This window comes from Carcharodon carcharias, chromosome 1, assembly GCF_017639515.1.
Source record: "Carcharodon carcharias isolate sCarCar2 chromosome 1, sCarCar2.pri, whole genome shotgun sequence".
NCBI lineage: Eukaryota > Metazoa > Chordata > Chondrichthyes > Lamniformes > Lamnidae > Carcharodon > Carcharodon carcharias.
In genome coordinates this window covers 257,455,015-257,474,407 of record NC_054467.1, presented here as the reverse complement: position 1 = coordinate 257,474,407, position 19,393 = coordinate 257,455,015, and the positions used below count along the sequence as shown (strand labels likewise).

General features: G+C 45.7%; 1 protein-coding gene across 4 annotated transcripts in view; it reads left to right on the top strand.

The window, feature by feature from the left end:
* The window catches only part of dysf (dysferlin, limb girdle muscular dystrophy 2B (autosomal recessive)), a 375,567-nt gene that overhangs the window by 55,796 nt on the left and 300,378 nt on the right, over positions 1-19,393 (top strand). For all 4 annotated transcript variants that reach the window (XM_041186042.1, XM_041186052.1, XM_041186062.1 and 1 more), the window contains exon 4: positions 17,351-17,456. In XM_041186042.1, the coding sequence (XP_041041976.1) occupies positions 17,351-17,456 (106 nt within the window). The remainder of the gene's footprint in view (positions 1-17,350; positions 17,457-19,393) is intronic.

Below are 19,393 nucleotides of genomic sequence, written 5' to 3'. Positions count from 1 at the left end.
GAGAACAACCCCCAGCATTTCCAAGTTAACCTTGTGCTAAAACCTCTCATCCCTCAAACCATTCTGGTAAATCACCTCTGCACCCTCTCGAGGACCCTCACATCCTCCCTAAAGTGAGGTGACCAGAACTGGACACAATAATCTATGTTATGTTGAGACACGGAAGTAGTTGGGTTTTTATCCCCTTGGAGCAGAGGATTGATAGGGGTGTCCCAATCATGAAAGCATTTGCTAGTGGAAATGAGGAGAAACTGTTTCCACTCGAGCGTTAAAATATTTCCCCATCTACCAAGGGGCTGTTCTTCCTAGTTAACCTACACAACAGTAACGACTTGCATTTATTTAGTGCCTTTAAAGCATTCACAGAACCTTGTTGTGCCCAGATTGTCTGCCATGTTTCTTGGGTTACAAACAGTGAATGCAAAACTTCTTCATTGTCTGTAAAGCACTTCAGGAAGTCCTGTGGTTCTGAATGGTGCTACATCAATGCAAGTCATTCTCCCCTGCTGTAACCTCACCCCAATGATGTACTGAACAGTGGGAGGAGGAAAGGGCAAAAGGGCCTAATTAAGCCAGCCATAAACTTTCAAAGGCATTCGAATGATGACCTGTATTTATATGGTGCATTTCATGTGGCAAAATGCCCCAAGTGACTTCACTGGAACATTCCCAAACAAAACTTACTTCAAGCCACATAAGCAGCTATTAGGGCAAGCGACCAAAAACTTGGTCAAGGAAGTAGATTTTGAGGAGGGTCTTCAAGGAGGAAAGAGAGATCGAAAGGTGGAGAGGGAGGGGTTTCTAGAGCTCAGGGCATTGGCTGCTGAAGGCACAACCACCATTGGTGGAGAGATTAAGATCAGGGCTGAGCAAGATGTTTACATGTTCTGCAATGAGCCTTAGCCCAAGCAACTTCATCTCACTCTGTCGGAGTACCCTTCAGTTCCTCCCCCATGTGTTTATCTAGCTTCCCCTTAAATGCATCTAAACAATTCACCTCAACCACTCCCTGTGGCTTCACATTCTCATCATTCTCTGGGTAAATATGTTTCCCCTGAATTCCCGATTGGATTTATTACTGACTATCTTATATTCATGATCCCGTAGTAATTATGGTTTTATTTAATGTGTAATATGCCTTTAAGAATAATATTTGTTGAGGAAGATCACATGATCTGTAGTAACCAATAGGAGAGTAGCGCAGGCTGCTTCAGCAGACAGTGTCGATATAGAGTTGGAGTTGAAAGCACACGTGTAGTTGCTGCTGAGTATATCGTAAATAAACTTCATGTTTCCACCCAGGAAGTGTCTGCAGATCAACTCTATCATTAATAGCACAACTCAGCAACCCTTTCAACAGATCCCCACTTTTTACTCCTCTAAAAATGGAAACATCACTTCTATGCCTACCCTTAAAGAACTCCTTCATAGTTTAAAGAGCTCTCTCAGGTCGCTCCTCAGTCCTTTATTCAGAGGGAATGGGCCCAGCTTGTTCAGTTTTTCTTGATAGTCGTATCCTTTCAATCCTGGTATTATCCTTGTAAATGCCACAAGTATAGTATGGTGGTTACATAACTTGACCAGTTAATCCAATAGAACAGGACTTGAAGTCACAACATGGTAGTTTGAGAATTCAAATTTGGAACATAGAAACATAAAAACCAGGAGCAGGAGGAGGCCATTCGGCCCTTCGAGCCTGCTCCGCCATTCATTATGATCGTGGCTGATCATCCAACTCAATAGCCTGCTCCTGCTTTCTCCCCATATCACTTGATCCCTTTCGCACCAAGAGCTATATCTAACTCTTCATGAAAACATACAATGTTTTTGTCTCAACTATTTTCTGTAGTAATGAGTTCCACAGGCTCACCACTCTCTGGGTGAAGAAATTTCTCCTCATCTCAGTCCTAAATGGTCTACCCCATATCCTCAGACTGTGCCCCTGGTTCTGGACTCCCCCACCATCGGGAACATCCTTCCTGCATCTACCCTGTCTAGTCCTGCTAGAATTTTATAGGTTTCTATGAGATCCCCACTCATTCTTCTGAACTCCAGCGAATATAATCCTAACCGGCACAATCTCTCCTCATATGTCATTCCCACCATCCCAGGAATCAGTCTGGTAAACCTTCGCTGCACTCCCTCTATAGCAAGAACATCCTACCTCAAACAAGGAGACCAAAACTGCACACAATATTCCAGGTGTGGTCTCACCAAAGCCCTGTACAATTGCAGCAAGACATCCCTGTTCCTGTACTCGAATCCTCTGGCTATGAAGGCCAACATACCATTTGCCTTCTTTACCGCCTGCTGCACCTGCATGCTTACCTTACAAAAGGAGATTGGTGAGGATGGATAAAGAAAGTCTTGAATTTCTACAATAAAAGCAAAATACTAAAGATAGGGGGGAGATCTGAACTAAAAACAAAAAATGCTGCAAAACCTCAGCAAGTCTGGCAGCATCTGTGGAGGGAGAAACTGAGTTAACGTTCCGAGTCCAATATGACTTTTCCTTGACTGCAAAGAAGAGTCATACGGATTCGATAACATTCGTGCCACACAAGTGCCAGACGATGACCAATTCCAACAAGATGGAGTTACCATTGACCAGAAAATGAACTGGACCAGCCAAAGAAATACTGTGGCTACAAGAGCAGGTCAGAGGCTGGGGATCCTTCAGTGAGTAACTCACCTTCTGACTCCCCAAAGTCTGCCAACCATCTACAAGCTACAAGTCAGGAGAGTGATGGAATACTCCCCACTTGCCTGGATGAGTGCAGCTCCCACAACACTCCAGAAGCTTGACACCATCCAGGGCAAAGCAGCCCACTTGATTGGCACCACATTCACAAACATTCACTCCCTCCACCAGTGATGCACAGTAGCAGTAGTGTGTCAAAATCCTGGAACTCCCTCCCTGACAGCACTATGGGTGCACCTACACCACATGGACTGCAGCAGCTCAAGAAGGCAGCTCACCCCCACCTTCTCAAGGACAATTAGGGATGGGCAATAAATGCTGGCCCAGCCAGCGACACCCACGTCCACTGAATGAATAAAAAAGAAAACCCACCTGCCCCTTTGAAATGCTATTGTATAGATCTTTTACTACCACCTGAAAGGGCACACGGGGCTTTGGTTTAACATTTCAGCTAAACACCGGCACTTCCAACAACGCAGCACTCCATCCGTACTGCAGACTCGCTATTGCATACACTCAATGTGTTGTTGAACCAGTCAAGGAGGATGAGTCTCAGCCAGGATGTAAGTCAGATGATCGCATTTATGTGCAATTAATTTTTTGTTTTTAACAAAACAGGAAGCCTTGCAGCCAAAGACGAAAGACTCTTCCTTCACACGGTGTAGCTGAGCTTTAACTTGATGTTGGCATTTCCCTCTCTCAGCTCCACCTCACACTGCCCCAAAGCAGCAGGAAGACCGTGGGAAGTTGCCTTGGAGCTGCAGATCAATGCTGCCTGATTTAAGAGTTAATCCGTCTCTGTGCGCTGTTCTCTCTGCGTTCCGCTGCACTGCTTGATCTCTGATTTTCCCCTCCATCATTCTTGGAAGATTCTGACCCACCCCCTACCCTCCACTTCCTTTGTTGATTAATCTGCAGTGACCTGTGCTGGCCACACCCAAATAAAGGTGGTTGACATTTGTGTCAGGTTCAGACCTGATGAGATTAAACTGCAGAGGCTACATTCACTCTGGAATGTGAGCTGTTGCTCCACAGTTATTGATTGTCCTTTAATACATTCTCTCCTCTTCTTTAACAAGGATGGGAATTTGACGGGCCTGTCCCACGCCGATGATGGGCAGAGCATCATGATGAAAACATCATATCCTCTCAGACCCACGTGTAATCCTTGTAATCTCAGAGAGACCAGAACGGTGGGCTAATCAGGGAAAAAAAATACTCTGTGAAATTCTCTCTTCTCAGTCCATGGAAGCCAGCTCAAAATCCTGGAACTCCCTCCCTAACAGCACTGTGGGTGTACCTACACCACATGAACTGCCGCGGTTCAAGAAGGCAGCTCACCACCACCTTCTCAAGGGCAATTGGGGATGGGCAACAGAGGCTGGCTTTGCCCACATTCCATGAAAGGATAAAGTAAAGCTCTCTGAGCCATTGTAGTTAATTCATGGATTCTACCTTGGGGTGGATAGCCAGCACAGTATCAGCCGTCACTGTGGATTCAGGGTGTCTGTGCTGGCCTTGTCGCGAGTGAGGCACAGATTCACCAGAATTATAGCAGGGTTAAAAGGGTTAAGATGTGAAGATGGTTTGCAGAGGTGAGACTATCAAAGAATCGAGGGTGATCTGATTGTGATGTGTTTAAGATGAGTAAAGGATTCAATAGGGTTGATACAGAGAAACAGTTTCCTCTTTCGGGCGGAGTCCAAACCAAATGGTACCAGCTGAACATTAAAGCTAGAATTCTTGCTGTCTATCGCTAGTAAGGATGGTCGTCTCCCATGAGCCTGGAGAAGGCTGATGAGGCCGATTTGGGATCTGCAGACTTTATGCCACATGGGGCATTTGTTGTCATCTGGGATGTCTAGTTGTCTATTATCAGCTCAGGCCATGGCATGTTCCCATTCCCATGTATCTGCTGTCCTTGTCTTTCTAGGTGGAAGAGGTCGCAGTTTTAGTAGGTGCTGTCTAAGGAGCCTTGGTTAGTTCCTGCAGTGCATCTTGTAGATGGTACACACTGCTGCTGCTGTGTGTCGATGGTGGAGGGAGTGAATGTTTGTGGATGTGGTGCCAATCAAGTGGACTGCTTTGTCCTGGATGGTGTCAAGCTTCTTGAGTGTTGTGGGAGCTGCACTCACCCAGGCAAATGGGGAGTATTCCATCACACTCCTGACTTGTGCCTTGTAGGATTTGGGGAGTCAGAAGGTGAGTTACTTGCCACAGGATTCCTAGCCTCTGACCTGCTCTTGTAGCCACAGTATCAGTATCGAGTTCAGTTTCTGGTCAATGGTAACCCCTAGGGTATTGATGGTGGGGAATTCAGTGATGGTGATGTCATTGAACATCAAGGGGTGATAATTGGATTCTCTCTTGTTGGAGATGGTCATTGCCTGGCACTTGTGTGGCATGAATGTTACTTGCCACTTGTCAGTCCAAGCCTGGATATTGTCCTGGTCTTGCTGCATTTGGACATGGACTGCTTCAGTATCTGAGGAGTCGTGAATGGTGCTGAACATTGTGCAATCATCAGCGAACATCCCCACTTCTCACCTTATGATGGAAGGAAGGTCATTGATGAAGCAGCTGAAGATGGCTGGGCCTAGGACACTACCCTGAGGAACTCCTGCAGGGATGTCCTGGAACTGAGATGACTGTCCTCCAACTATCACAACCATCTTCCTTTGTGCTAGGTATGACTCCGACCAGTGGAGAGTTTTCCCCCTGATTTCAGTTTTTCTAAGGCTCCTTGATGCCACACTCTGTCAACTGCTGCCTTGATGTCAAGGGCAGTCACTCTCACCTCACCTCGGGAGTTCAGCTCTTCTGTAGCCAGTTTTGGAGCACAAGTATTACTCCCGGAATATTGTCAGGGCCCGTAGCCTTTGCAGTATGTCTTCAGCTGTTTTTTGATGTCATGTGGAGTGAATTGAATTCACAGGATCACAGAATCACACAGTGCAGAAGAGGCCCTTCGGCCCATCGAGTCTGCACCGACATGTGAGAAACACCTGACCTACCTACCTAATCCCATTTACCAGCACTTGGCCCATAGCCTTGAATGTTATGACGTGCCAAGTGCTCATCCAGGTACTTTTTAAAGGATGTGAGGCAACCCACCTCCACCAACCTCCCAGGCAGCGCATTCCAGACCGTCACCACCCTCTGGGTAAAAAAGTTTTTCCTCACATCCCCCCTAAACCTCCTGCCCCTCACCTTGAACTTATGTCCCCTCGTGACTGACCCTTCAACTAAGGGGAACAGCTGCTCCCTATCCACCGTCCATGCCCCTCATAATCTTGTACACCTCGATCAGGTCGCCCCTCAGTCTTCTCTGCTCCAACGAAAACAACCCAAGTCTATCTAACCTCTCTTCATAACTTAAATGTTTCATCCCAGGCAACACCCTGGTGAATCTCCTCTGCACCCCCTCCAGTGCAATCACATCCTTCCTATAATGTGGCGACTAGAACTGCACACAGTTCTCCAGCTGTGGCCTCACCAAGGTTCTATACAACTCCAACATGACCTCCTTATATTTGTAATCTATGCCTTGAATGATAAAGGCAAGTGTCCCATGTGCCTTTTTCACCACCCCACTAACGTGCCCCTTCACTTTCAGAAATCTATGGACACACACGCCAAGGTCCCTTTGTTCTTCAGAACTTCCTAGTGTCATGCCATTCATTGAATAATTCCTTGTCAAATTACTCCTTTCAAAGTGTATCACCTCACATTTTTCAGTGTTAAATTCCATCTGCCACTTACCTGCCCATTTGACCATCCTGTCTATATCTTCCTGTAGCCCAAGACACTCAACCTCACAGTTAACCACCTGGTCAATCTTTGTGTCATTCGCAAACTTACTAATCCTACCCCCCACATAGTCATCTATGTCGTTTATGTAAATGACGAATAATAGGGGACCCAGCACAGATCCCTGTGGTACACCACTGGACACTGGCTTCCAGTCACTAAAGCATCCTTCTGTCATCACCCTCTGTCTCCTACAACTAAGTCAATTTTGAATCCACCTTATCAAATGACCCTGTATCCCATGTGCATTTGCCTTCTTTATAAGTCTCCCATGTGGGACCTTGTCAAAGGCTTTGCTGAAATCCATATATGCTGAATTGGCTGAAGACTGGCATCTGTGATTCTGGGGACCACCAGTGGAGGCCGAGATGGATCATCCACTTGGTACTTCTGGTTGAAGATTGTAGCAAATGCCTTATCTTTTGCACTGATGTGCTGGGTTCCTCCATCATTGAGGATGGGGATATTTGTCCTCCTCCAGTGAGTTGTTTAATTGTGCACCACCATTCACGACTGGATGTGGCAGGACTGCAGAGCTTAAATTTGATCTGTTGATTGTGGGATCGCTTAGCCCTGTAGTCGTGTGTTATAGCTTCACCAGGTTGGCACTTCATTGTTAGGTAACCCTGGTGCTGCTCCTGACATGCCCTCCTGCACTTTTCTTTGAACCAGGGTTGATCCCCTGGCTTGATGGTAATGGTAGAGTGGGGGATATGCTGGGCCATGACAATCATCATACCCAGATTGTGTTTGAGTTCAATTCTGCTGCTGCTGATGGCCCACAGCACCTCATGGATGCCCAGTCTTGAGTTGCTAGATCTGTTTGAAATCTATCCCATTTAGCACGGTGGTAGTGCCACACATCACAGTGGAGAGTATCCTCAATGTGAAGGCGGGACTTCATCTCCACAATGACTGTGCGGTGGTCACTCCTACCGATACTGTCATGGACAGATGCATCTTCACCAGGCAGGTTGGTGAGGATGAGGTCAAGTGTGTTTTTCCCTCTTGTTGGTTCCCTCACCACCTGCCGCAGACCCAGTCTAGCAGCTATGTCATTTAGGACTCAGCCAGCTGTGGTGCTACCAAGTCATTCTTGGTGATGGACATTGAAGTCTCCCACCCAGAGTACATTCTGCACCCTTGACACCCTCAGTGCTCCCTCCAAGTGATGTTCAACATGGGGGAGCACTGATTCACCAGCTGAGGGAGGGTGATACGTGGTAATCAGCAGGAGGTTTCCTTGCCCATGTTTGACCTGATGCCTTGAGACTTCATGGGGGCCAGAGTCGATGTTGAAGACTCCCAGGGCAACTCCCTCTTCCTTGTATACCACTGTGCCACCACCTCTGCTGGGTCTGTCCTGCCAGTGGTTCAGGACATACCCAGGGATGGTGATGGTGGAATCTGGGACTTGGTCTGTAAGATATGATTCTGTGAGGATGACTGTGTCAAGCTATTGCTTGACTAGTCTGTGAGACAGCTTTCCCAATTTTGAGACTAGCCCCTCAGATGTTAGTAAGGAGGATTTTGCAGGTTGACAGGACTGAGATTGCCGTTGTCGTTTCTAGTGCTAGGTTGATGCCAGGTGATCCTTCTGGTTTTATTCCTTTTTTGTGACTTTGCAGCAGTTCGTTACAGCTGAGTGGCGCGCTAGGCTATTTCAGAGGGCATTTAAGAGCTGCTCCGGGTCTGGAGTCACGTGTAGGCCAGACCAGGTAAGGGACGACAGATCTAGTGAACAGCATTAGTGAACCAGATGGGTTTTTACAACTACAGTGATGGGATTTGAACCCAGATTCCCAGATCATTACTCTGGATCACTCGTCCAGCAACAATACCACAACACCATCGCCTTTCTCTCCATTCTCTAAATGTATAGAGCATAAGAGCAAAATACTGCAGATGCTGGAAATCTGAAACAAAAACAGAAAATGCTGGAAAAATTCAGCAGGTCTGACAGCCTCTGTGGAGAGAGAAACAGAGTTAACATTTTGAGCCTGTATGGCCCTTCTTCAGAGCTCTGAAGAAGTTCATGGGGCAGTTGTTGTCACCGCACTCCTGTACTGTCTTGAGACCTGGGCTGTGTATCAGCGACACTTAAGAATGCTAGAGAAATTTCTTTAGCAATGCCTCCGCCACATCCTCTGGATTCAATGGGAGGACCGTCAAACAAATGCTAGTGTCCTTCCTGAAGCCAGCACCACAAACATTCAGGCAAATCAAATTCAATGGACTGGACACTCTGTCCGGATGGTCAAAAACCGTCTCCCCCACCGGGTCCTGTTTCCTCAACTCTCCAATGGCCAGCATTCCAGGGGAAGACAAAGAAAATACGTCAAAGACCCTCTGAAACTCTCCTTGGAGCTCAGCAGCATTGACATTAATGACCGGGAGAGGCTCGCTACCAATCGTTCAAAATGGCGACAATCGAGCTGCATCGCGCTTTGAGTCCCAACATCTTCGTGATGAGGCAGAGCGGCGGCAGAAAAGGAAAGAAAAGGGAAGCAAATCCTACGCTCCGGACCCCACTGCCTCATGGGACATCCTGTCCCCATGTGCCCCAAAGACCTGTGGGTCGAGAATCGGCCTGTTCGGTCACAGGAAGACCCATGGCAGAAACTTGCGACCCTGAGTAGATGTCATCCACCTATCCAGGGTCTGCCGACAACAGCAATCCAACCTGAGGCACGATGCCTGGAACTGCACACTCTGAATGGGATCTATCTGGAGCTTTAAATAACTGAAAGTAACTTCCACTAACTAAGGTGTATCCTTAATAAAATGTGTACTGGGAATGTGTTATGTTCCAGAGCAGGCAGTCTAAACTTGGAAGTCCTGCAATCCTCAACTAGACCTCAGCTCAATCCTGCGCATTCCGTGCTATTTGCCAGGATAAGGGTCAGACACTTTGGCAACAGTTGATGGGTCATTTCCTGACTGCTAGCCCTCAGCCTGACTTACTGGAAGTGCCTCGGGTTACTGCTTGCAACAGCTGGCAAAACGCAGTCACTCTCAGGCTGGCAGGAAAGGCTGCATATAAACCAGAGTATTTATAGAGATCTGAGTCACTGGGACTCAGTTGAGGGAATTGGCCCAAAGAAATCTTGGTGTACATACACAGGAGTGATATTTGTTTGTTGCTGAGGACAACACTCCTATAAATATAAACAAAAACAGAATTACCTGGAAAAACTCAGCAGGTCTGGCAGCATCGGCGGAGAAGAAAAGAGTTGACGTTTCGAGTCCTCATGACCCTTCGACAGAACTTGAGTTCGAGTCCAAGAAAGAGTTCAACTCAAGTTTTTCCAGGTAATTCTGTTTTTGTTTTTGTTTTGGATTTCCAGCATCCGCAGTTTTTTTGTTTTTACTCCTATAAATATGTTGTATAATAACTTGCTGTGTGTTACTCTATAAGATACACTATTTTGTGTCCAGTAATGTAAGATGCATTATGTAATATACACAGTGTTATGACAAGCACATTGTGTATTATTTTAGAATATATGCAGTGATATGCCCAATAACACATGTACATTATTATATAATATATATAGTTATAACAAGTAATGCACAGTATCTTATTAAATACTATACAGGGATGTTATCCCCACTGTTTGTATAGATGCATTCTACACAGTGACGCAAGGTGTATTATTATATATTATATACAGGAGTGTTATACCCATAATGCAAGGCATGTTATATATTATCTTTCATTTGTTCATATAATGTGTGTCTCTGCCAAGACAGCATTTATTACCCATCCCTAATTGCCCTTAAGAAGGTGGTGATGAGCTGCCTTCTTGAACCGCTGCAGTTCATGTGGTGTAGGTACACCCACAGTGCTGTTAGGGAGGGAGTTCCAGGATTTTGACCCAGTGACAGTGAAGCAACGGCGATATATTTCCAAGTCAGGATGGTGCGTGACTTGGAGGGGAACTTCCAGGTGGTGATGTTCCCATCTGTCTGCTGCCCTTGTCCTTCTAGATGGTAGACATCGTGCATTTGGAAGGTGCTGTCGAAGGACCCTTGGTGAATTCCTGCAGTGCATCTTGTAGATGGTACATACTGTTACCACTGTGCGTCAGTGGTGGAGAGAGTGATGTTTGTGGATGTGGTGCCAATCAAGCAGGTTTCTTTGTCCTGATTGGTGCGTAGTTTCTTGAACGTTGTGGGAGCTGCACCCATCACACTCCTGACTTGTGCCTTGTAGATGGTGGACAGGCTTTGGGGAGTTAGGAGGTGAGTTACTTACCACAGGATTCCCAGCCTCTGACCTGCACTTTAGCCACAGTATTTATATGGCTAGTCCAGTTCAGTTTCTGGTCAATGGTAATCCCCAGGATGTTGCTAGTGAGGAGTTCAGTGACAGTAATGCCATTGAGCATCAAGGGGTGATGGTTAGATTATATTTTATTAAAGATGGTCATTGCCTGGCACTTGTGTGGTGCGAATATTACTTGCCATTTATTAACCCAAGCCAGAATATTGTTCAAGTCTTGTTGCATATGGGCACGGACTGTTTCCCTATCTGAGGAGCTGTGAATGTTACTGTGTAATCATCGACGAGCATTTCTACTTCTGACCTTATGATGGAAGGAAGGTCATTGATGAAGCTGCTGAAGATGGTTGGGCCTAGGACACTATCCTGAGGAACTCCTTCAGTGATGTCCTGGAGCTGAGATGACTGACCCCTAACAGCCATAAGCATCTTCCCTTGTGCTAGGTATGATTCCAACTAGTGCAGAATATTCCACCGATTCTCATTGACTCTAGTTTTGCTAGGGCTCCTTGATGCCACACTCGGTCAAATGCTGCCTTGATGTCACCTGACCTCGTGAGTTCAGCTCTTTTGTCCATGTTTGGAGCAATCAGGTGCTGACTGGTCCTGGCAGAGCCCAAATTGAGTGTCAGTGAGCAGGTTATTGCTGAGTAAGTACCATTTGATAGTACTATTGGTGACGCCTTCCATGAATTTGCAGATGATGGAGAGTAGACTGATGGGACAGTAATTGGCCGGTTGGATTTGTCCTGCTTTTTGTGGACAGAACATACCTGGGCAATCTACATTGCCGATTAGATGCCAGTGCTGTAGCTGTGCTGGGTTAGATTGGTCAGTTCATGGCTAGTTCTGGAGCATAAGTCTTCAGTACCATTGCCAGGGCCCATAGCCTTTGCAATATCCAGTGCCTTCAGCCATTCCTTGATATCACGTGGAGTGAATTGAATTGGCTGAAGACTGGTATCTGTGATGCTGGGGAGCTCAGGGTGAAGCCGAGACAAATAATCCGCTTTTAGATGAAGATTGTTGTTAATGCTTCAGCCTTATCTTTTGCACTGATGTGCTGGGCTCCCCATCATTGAGGACGGGGATGTTTCTGGAATCTTCTCCTCAGGTCAGTGTTTAATTGTCCACCACCAATTCACGAATGGATATAGCCGGGCCTCAGAGATTTGGTTTGAACTGTTGGTTATGGGAACGCTTAGCTCCGTCTATCACATGCTGCTTTCACTGTTCAACACAATTTCAGTCCTCTGTTGTAGCTTCAACGGGTTGACATCTCATTCTTAAGGTAGATATGCCTGGTGCTGCTCCTGGCATGCTCGCATTCATTTCCATTGAACTGAGGCTGAACAGTTTGCTGTTAATTCTAGATTGATGAATATACCAGGTCATAAATTTACAGATTGTAGTTGAATGCAATTTTCCTGCTGCTGATGCCACACAGTGTTGTATATTTTATATCTTTGAGCTATGCAGAGATGACACACCAGCTTATCTGTGTGTAGGAACTTTATTTACAAGAGGCTTTTAGAATATCTGCTCCAGCAACCTCGACAATTTGTTTACCTTTTACTGAGTCCACACCCCCACTTAACTAATCGAGCACACTGAGCATCAACAGTAAACAGACTCACATAGTCAAACACAAAACAATTGACCAATTGAAAACTACATACAGCACGTCATGAATGACCAATTTTGAGCTGCTAGATCTGTTCTGACTCTTTCCTATGTAACATGATGGTACAAGCAAAACATGATGGATGGTATCCTCTGTGAAGAGATGGAACATTCTTTCAGCATAGAAACATAAAAACCAGGAGCAGGAGTAGGCCATTCTGTCCTTCGAGCCTGCTCTACCATTCATTATGATCACAGCTGATCCACTATCTCAATGCCATATTCCTGCTTTCTCTCCTTACCCCTTGATGACCCTAATTTCCAAAAATTTGTCAATTTCTTTCTTGAATATATTCAGTGACCCCCACAGCTTTCTGTGATAGAGAATTCCACAGGTTGACCACCCTCTGAGTGAAGAAATGTTTCCTCATCTCAGTCCTAAATGGCCTGTCCCGTATTCTGAGACTGTGGCCCCTGGTTCTAGACTCCACAACCAGGGGAAACATCCTCCCTGCATCCAGTCTGTCTAGCCCTGTTAGAATTTTATACATTTCAATCAGATCCTCTCTCATTCTTCTAACCTCTAGTGTATACAGGCCCAGTCAAACCAATCTCTCCTCATACAACAGTCCTGCCAATCCCCAGTATCAGCCTAGTGAACATTTGCTGCACTCCCTCTATGGCAAATATATAATTCCTTAGGTAGGGAGACCAAAACTGTACACAATACTCTAGGTGTGGTTTCACCAAGGCCTTGTATAACTGCAGTAAGACTTCAACTCAATTCCTCTTGCAATGAAGACCACCACACCATTTGCCTTCCTAGTTGCTTGCTGCACCTGCCCATTTACTTTCATTGACTGGTGTACAAGGACACACACATCCCTTTGTACATCCACATTTTCCAAAATATCATCATTTAATTAATACTCCACCTTTCTGTTTCTCACACCCAAGCGTATAACTTCACATTTATCCACGTTATGTGTTTGCCCACACACACAACTTGTCTAAGTTGCCCTATAGCCTCCTTGCATCCTCCTCACAACTCATAACCCCATCCAGTTTTGTGTCATCAGCAAATTTGGAAATATTGCATTTGGTTCCCTCATCCAAGTCATTTATATTTAGCGTGAATAGCTGGGGCCCAAGCACTGATCCCTGCGGCACACCACTAGTCACTGCTTGACACCCGGAACACATTTATTCCCATTCTCTGCTTCTGGTCTGTTAACCAGTTCTCAATCCATGCCAGTACAGTACCCCCCATTCCCATGTGCTTTAATTTTGTCCACTAGCCTCTTGTATAGGACTTTATCAAAAGCCTTCTTAAAATCCAAATACACCACATCCACTGCTTCTCCCTTATTTATTCTACTAGTTACATCCTCAAAAAACACCAGTAGATTAGTTAAGCATGATTTCCCTTTCATAAACCCATGCTGACTTTGTCTAATCCTGTTAATGCTTTCCAGGAACTCTGTTACCTCTTCTTTTGTAATAGACTCTAGCATTTTCCCCACTACTGATGTTAGACTAACTGGTCTGTAATTCTGTTTTTACTCTCCCTCCTTTTTTAAATAGTGGGGTTACATTTGCCACCCTCCAATCTGTAGGAACTGCTCCAGAGTCTACAGAATTTTGAAAGATGACCACCAATGCATTCACTATTTCCAGGGCCACTTCCTTAAATACTCTGGGATGTAGATTTCCAGGCCCTGGGGATTTTTCAGCATTTAACCCCATTAATTTCTCTAGCACCATTTTTTTTAACTAATACTGGTTTTCTTCAATTCCTCCGTCTCGCTAGACACTTGTTTCCCTAACATGCCTGGGAAATTATTTGTATCCTCTTTTGTATTCAATTCTTCTGCCATTTCTTTGTTCCCCATTATAATTTCCCCCGTTTCTGATTGGAAGGGACCTACATTTGTCTTCGCTAATCTTTTTCTCCATGTATTTATAGAAGCTTTTACAGTCAGTTTTTATGTTCCTTGTAAGTTTACTCTCATACTCCAGTTTCTCCTCTTGATCAATCCATGTGTCCACTTTTGCTGAATTCTAAACTGCTCCCAATCCTCAGGCTTGCTGCTTTTTCTGGCAATTTTATACGTCTTCTCTTTGGATCTAATACTATCCCTAATTTCTTTTGCAAGCCATGGTTGAGCCACCTTTCCTGTTTAATTTTTGTGCCAGACAGGAATGAATAATTGTTGTAATGCATGCATACGTTCCTTAAATGTTAGTCATTGCCTATCCACTGTCAACCCTTTTAGTAAACTTCCCTAGTCCATCATTGCCAACTTGCACCTCATACTCTCATAGCTCCCTTTACTTAGATTCAGGACCCTAGTTTTGGATTCAACTTCTTCATTCTCCATCCTAATGAACAATTCTATCATTTTATGGTCACTCTTCCCCAAGATTGTTAATTAATCCTTTCTCATTGCACAATACCCAGTCTAGGATAGCCTGCTCTCTAGTTGGTTCCTCAACGTATTGGTCTAAAAAACTATCATGTACACACTCCAGGAAATTCTCCTCCACAGTATTATTGCTAAAACAAAAACAGAATTACCTGGAAAAACTCAGCAGGTCTAGCAGCATCGGCGGAGAAGAAAAGAGTTGACGTTTCGAGTCCTCATGACCCTTCGACAGAACTGTATTATTGCTAGTCTGGTTTGTCCAACCTATATGTAGATTAAAGTCATCCATGATTACAGGTGTACCCTTATTTCATGTGTCTCTAGTTTCCTGTTTAATGCCTTCCCTTACATCTCCATTACTGTTTGGGGGCCAATAGACAACCCCATCAATGTTTTCTGCCCCTTGGTGTTTCTTATCTCCACCCAAACATATTCCACATCATGATTTTCTGAGCCACTATCAAGAGATGAGGTCCTACAAGCTGAATGTGGGGAGTTAGGATGTAAATTAAAAAGCAGCATCTCAAAGGTAATAATCTCAGGATTACTACCAGTGTCACGTGCTAGTGAGAGTAGAAATAACAGGATCTATCAGCTGGATATGTGGCTGAAGAAATGGTGTAGGGGGGAGGGATTCAGATTGCAGGGACATTGGGACCGGTTCTGCGGAAGGTGGGACCAGTACAGACTGGACGGGTTGCATCTGGGCAGGACCGGGATCCAACAAGCACTGTATGGTGGTCATTTCTACTAATACTGCCATGGACAAAAACATCTGTGACAGGTACATTGGTGAGAATGAGGTCAAATAGGTCTTTCCCTCTTATTCGTTCCCTCATCACCTATTCAGGCCCAGTCTGGCTGATATGTCTTTTAGGCCTCGGCCAGCTCAGTCAGTAGTGGCGCTGCCGAATCACTCTTCATGATGAGCATTGAGTGCATTCTGTGCACTTCCTACCCTCAGTTCTTCTTCCAAGTGGTGTTCATGGAGGCCCAGAATGGGAAAAAAAACAGTAAAAACTGGGAAATAAGGATACTGGTCCGAACTGTTTATTCCTACTGGGGGAATATTGATTCATCAGCTGAGGGAGGGCGGTACATGGTAATGAGCAGGAGGTTTTCTTGCCCATGTTTGACTTGATGTCATGAGGCTTCATGGGGTCTGGAGTCAATGTCGAGGGCTCCTAGGGCAACTCCCTCCTGACTGTATATCACTCTGCACCACCTCTGCTGGGTCTGTCCTGCTGGTGGGACAGGACATACCCAGGGATGGTGACGGTAGTGCCTGGGACAGTGTCTCTAAGCTATGATTCCACAAGGATGACTATGTCAGGCTGTTACTTGACTAGTCTGTGAGACAGCTCTCCCAATTTTGGCACAAGCCCCCAGACGTCAGTAAGGAGGACTTTGCAGGGTCGGCTGGTCAGTGTGCACCTTTGTCAATTCCAGTGTCCAGATCGGTGCCGGGTGATCCATCCAGTTTTATTCTTCTTTTGACTTGCCAGGGCCATTTCAGAAGATGGTTGATATGCAGCCATTGTTGCCGTGGGTGTGGAGTCACATGTAGGACAGTAAATTTCTTTCTCAAACTCTCAGAACTCCGTCCACTGGATTAAAGACATAAAAAGCTGGAAATGCTCAGCAGATCAGGCAGCGTCTGTGGAGAGAGAAACAGAGTTGACGTTTCAGATCATGACCTCTCATCAGAGGATGTGTCACAGACCTGGAATATTTACTCCATTTCTACCTCCACAGATGCTGCCAGACCTGCTGAGGATTTCCAGCATGTTCTGTTTTTATTTCATATTTCCAGCACCTGCAGTATTTTGCTTGTGTCCACCAGGATTGTTGTTGCCAACTCCTCGATAGCCCTTCCGCCTGCAACCGTCTGACCCTGCGACACACGTGTTATACATGTAATACCAGTAACACACAGTACGTTGTTGCCTAATGTGCATGCAGGAGTATTAGGCTTCAGCAGCACAGAGTGTGTTATTATGCAATGTTTCTAGGGGGTGTTTCGCCCAGTAATGCACAGATTTAAATCTAACACCAGAGACTTGTGTGCATCACCCAGGCTGACGCTCCAGTGCATTACTGAGGGAGTGCTGCACTCTCGGGGGTGTTGTCGTTCAGGTGACACGTTAAACCGAGGTCCCAGCTGGATGTTAAGAAACCCACAAGAATGCTTGAAGGGGAGTAGGGGCACTCTCCCCGATGTCCTGTCCATATTTTCTCCCTCAGCCAATATCTTATCGCATTGCTATTTGTAGGTTTTTGCTGTGCACAAATTGGCTGTCATGTTTCCTATGTTAACACTGTGGAAAGGGCTTTGGTCCTGAGGTAAGGAGGGCACTGTTTCAAACACTAATCCTATTTCCTTAATCGGTTTGTGATCACGTCCTGGTGTTGCCTCACATAGTGCTGACTCCGCAATGGTCAGAGGGAATTCTAATCCCTGTTCTTAAATTGTAGACTTACCCTGCGCTGTTCTTTAATTCACAGGTTTCTGGGTGACGTTCGAACCTCCCTGAGAGATGTACTGAGCTCCCCGAACCTAATGGCCAAATTCAATTTGGCTTTGCTGGACACCAAGAAACAGAATACTGGGGTAAGACAGTATAAGCATCTTAACTCACACTGTCACTCAGTAACCCCGCCCCCCCAGCACCCTATGTTACTGACTGTATCTCTGCTAATATTAATCCAGAACCCTCACACTGCCCACAGAGTGCTTACTCTGGTCCTGCCATTATCGTATCCTGCTTTCCACTCTTAATGTCACCAGTAGAACCTCCTTTAGCCAGTATCACCACTATTCACAACCCTTTGACCTTTTGTTTATGACATCTTTGTCAATTTCTCCTATGCCTCCGCCTACCACTTCTATCCAGCTTCACCTGTTCTGCCCCCTTAAACAGTATATATTTCACAACATTTCTACTTCCCTTTAGCTCTGAAGAAGGGTCACACAGACTTGAAACTTTAACTCTGTCTTTCTCTCCGCAGGTGCTGTCAGACCTGCTGAGTTTTTCCAGCATTTTTTGTTTTTGTTTCAGATTCCCAGCGTCCGCAGTAGTTTATCTTTGTCTTCCCTCACACTGTCACTCAGTAGCCCCTCTCCCCCACCACCCTGTGTTACTGACTGTATCTCTACTGATGTTAATCCAGCTCCCTCACACTGTCACTCAGTAGCCCCTCTCCCCCAGCGCCCTGTGTTACTGACTGTATCTTTACTGATGTTAATCCAGCTCCCTCACACTGTCACTCAGTAGCCCCTCTCCCCCAGCACCCTGTGTTACTGACTGTATCTTTATTGATGTTAATCCAGCTCCCTCACACTGTCACTCAGTAACCCCTCTCTCCCAGCACCCTGTGTTACTGACGGTATCTTTATTGATGTTAATCCAGCTCCCTCACACTGTCACTCAGTAGCCCCTCTCCCCCACCACCCTGTGTTACTGACTGTATCTCTACTGATGTTAATCCAGCTCCCTCACACTGTCACTCAGTAACCCCTCTCCCCCACCACCCTGTGTTACTGACTGTATCTCTACTGATGTTAATCCAGCTACCTCACACTGTCACTCAGTAGCCCCTCTCCCCCAGCGCCCTGTGTTACTGACTGTATCTTTACTGATGTTAATCCAGCTCCCTCACACTGTCACTCAGTAGCCCCTCTCCCCCAGCACCCTGTGTTACTGACTGTATCTTTATTGATGTTAATCCAGCTCCCTCACACTGTCACTCAGTAACCCCTCTCCCCCAGCACCCTGTGTTACTGACGGTATCTTTATTGATGTTAATCCAGCTCCCTCACACTGTCATTCAATAACTCCTCTCCCTAACACCCTGTGTTACTGACTGTATCTCTGCTAATGTTAATCCAGCTCCCTCACACTGTCACTCAGTAACCCCTCTCCCCAGCACCCTGTGTTACTGACTGTATCTTTATTGATGTTAATCCAGCTCCCTCACACTGTCACTCAGTAACCCCTCTCCCCAGCACCCTGTGTTACTGACTGTATCTTTATTGATGTTAATCCAGCTCCCTCACACTGTCATTCAATAACTCCTCTCCCTAACACCCTGTGTTACTGACTGTATCTCTGCTAATGTTAATCCAGCTCCCTCTCACTGTCACTCAGTAACCCCTCTCCCCCAGAACTCTGTGTTACTGACTGTATCTTTACTGATGTTAATCCAGCTCCCTCACACTGTCACTCAGTAACCCCTTTCCCCCAGAACTCTGTGTTACTGACTGTATCTTTACTGATGTTAATCCAGCTCCCTCACACTGTCACTCAGTAACCCCTTTCCCCCAGAACTCTGTGTTACTGACTGTATCTTTACTGATGTTAATCCAGTTCCCTGACAATGCCGAGAGAAAGTGCAGATGGAGATGGTGACACCTGACAAAGGCTTACTTTTATATAGTGCCTTTAATATACTAAAGCAGCCTAGGTGCTTCACTGGAGCATTATCAAACATAATCCGGCACCTAGCTATATAAAGCGATATTAGGTTAGGTGAGGCAATTTTTAGGGA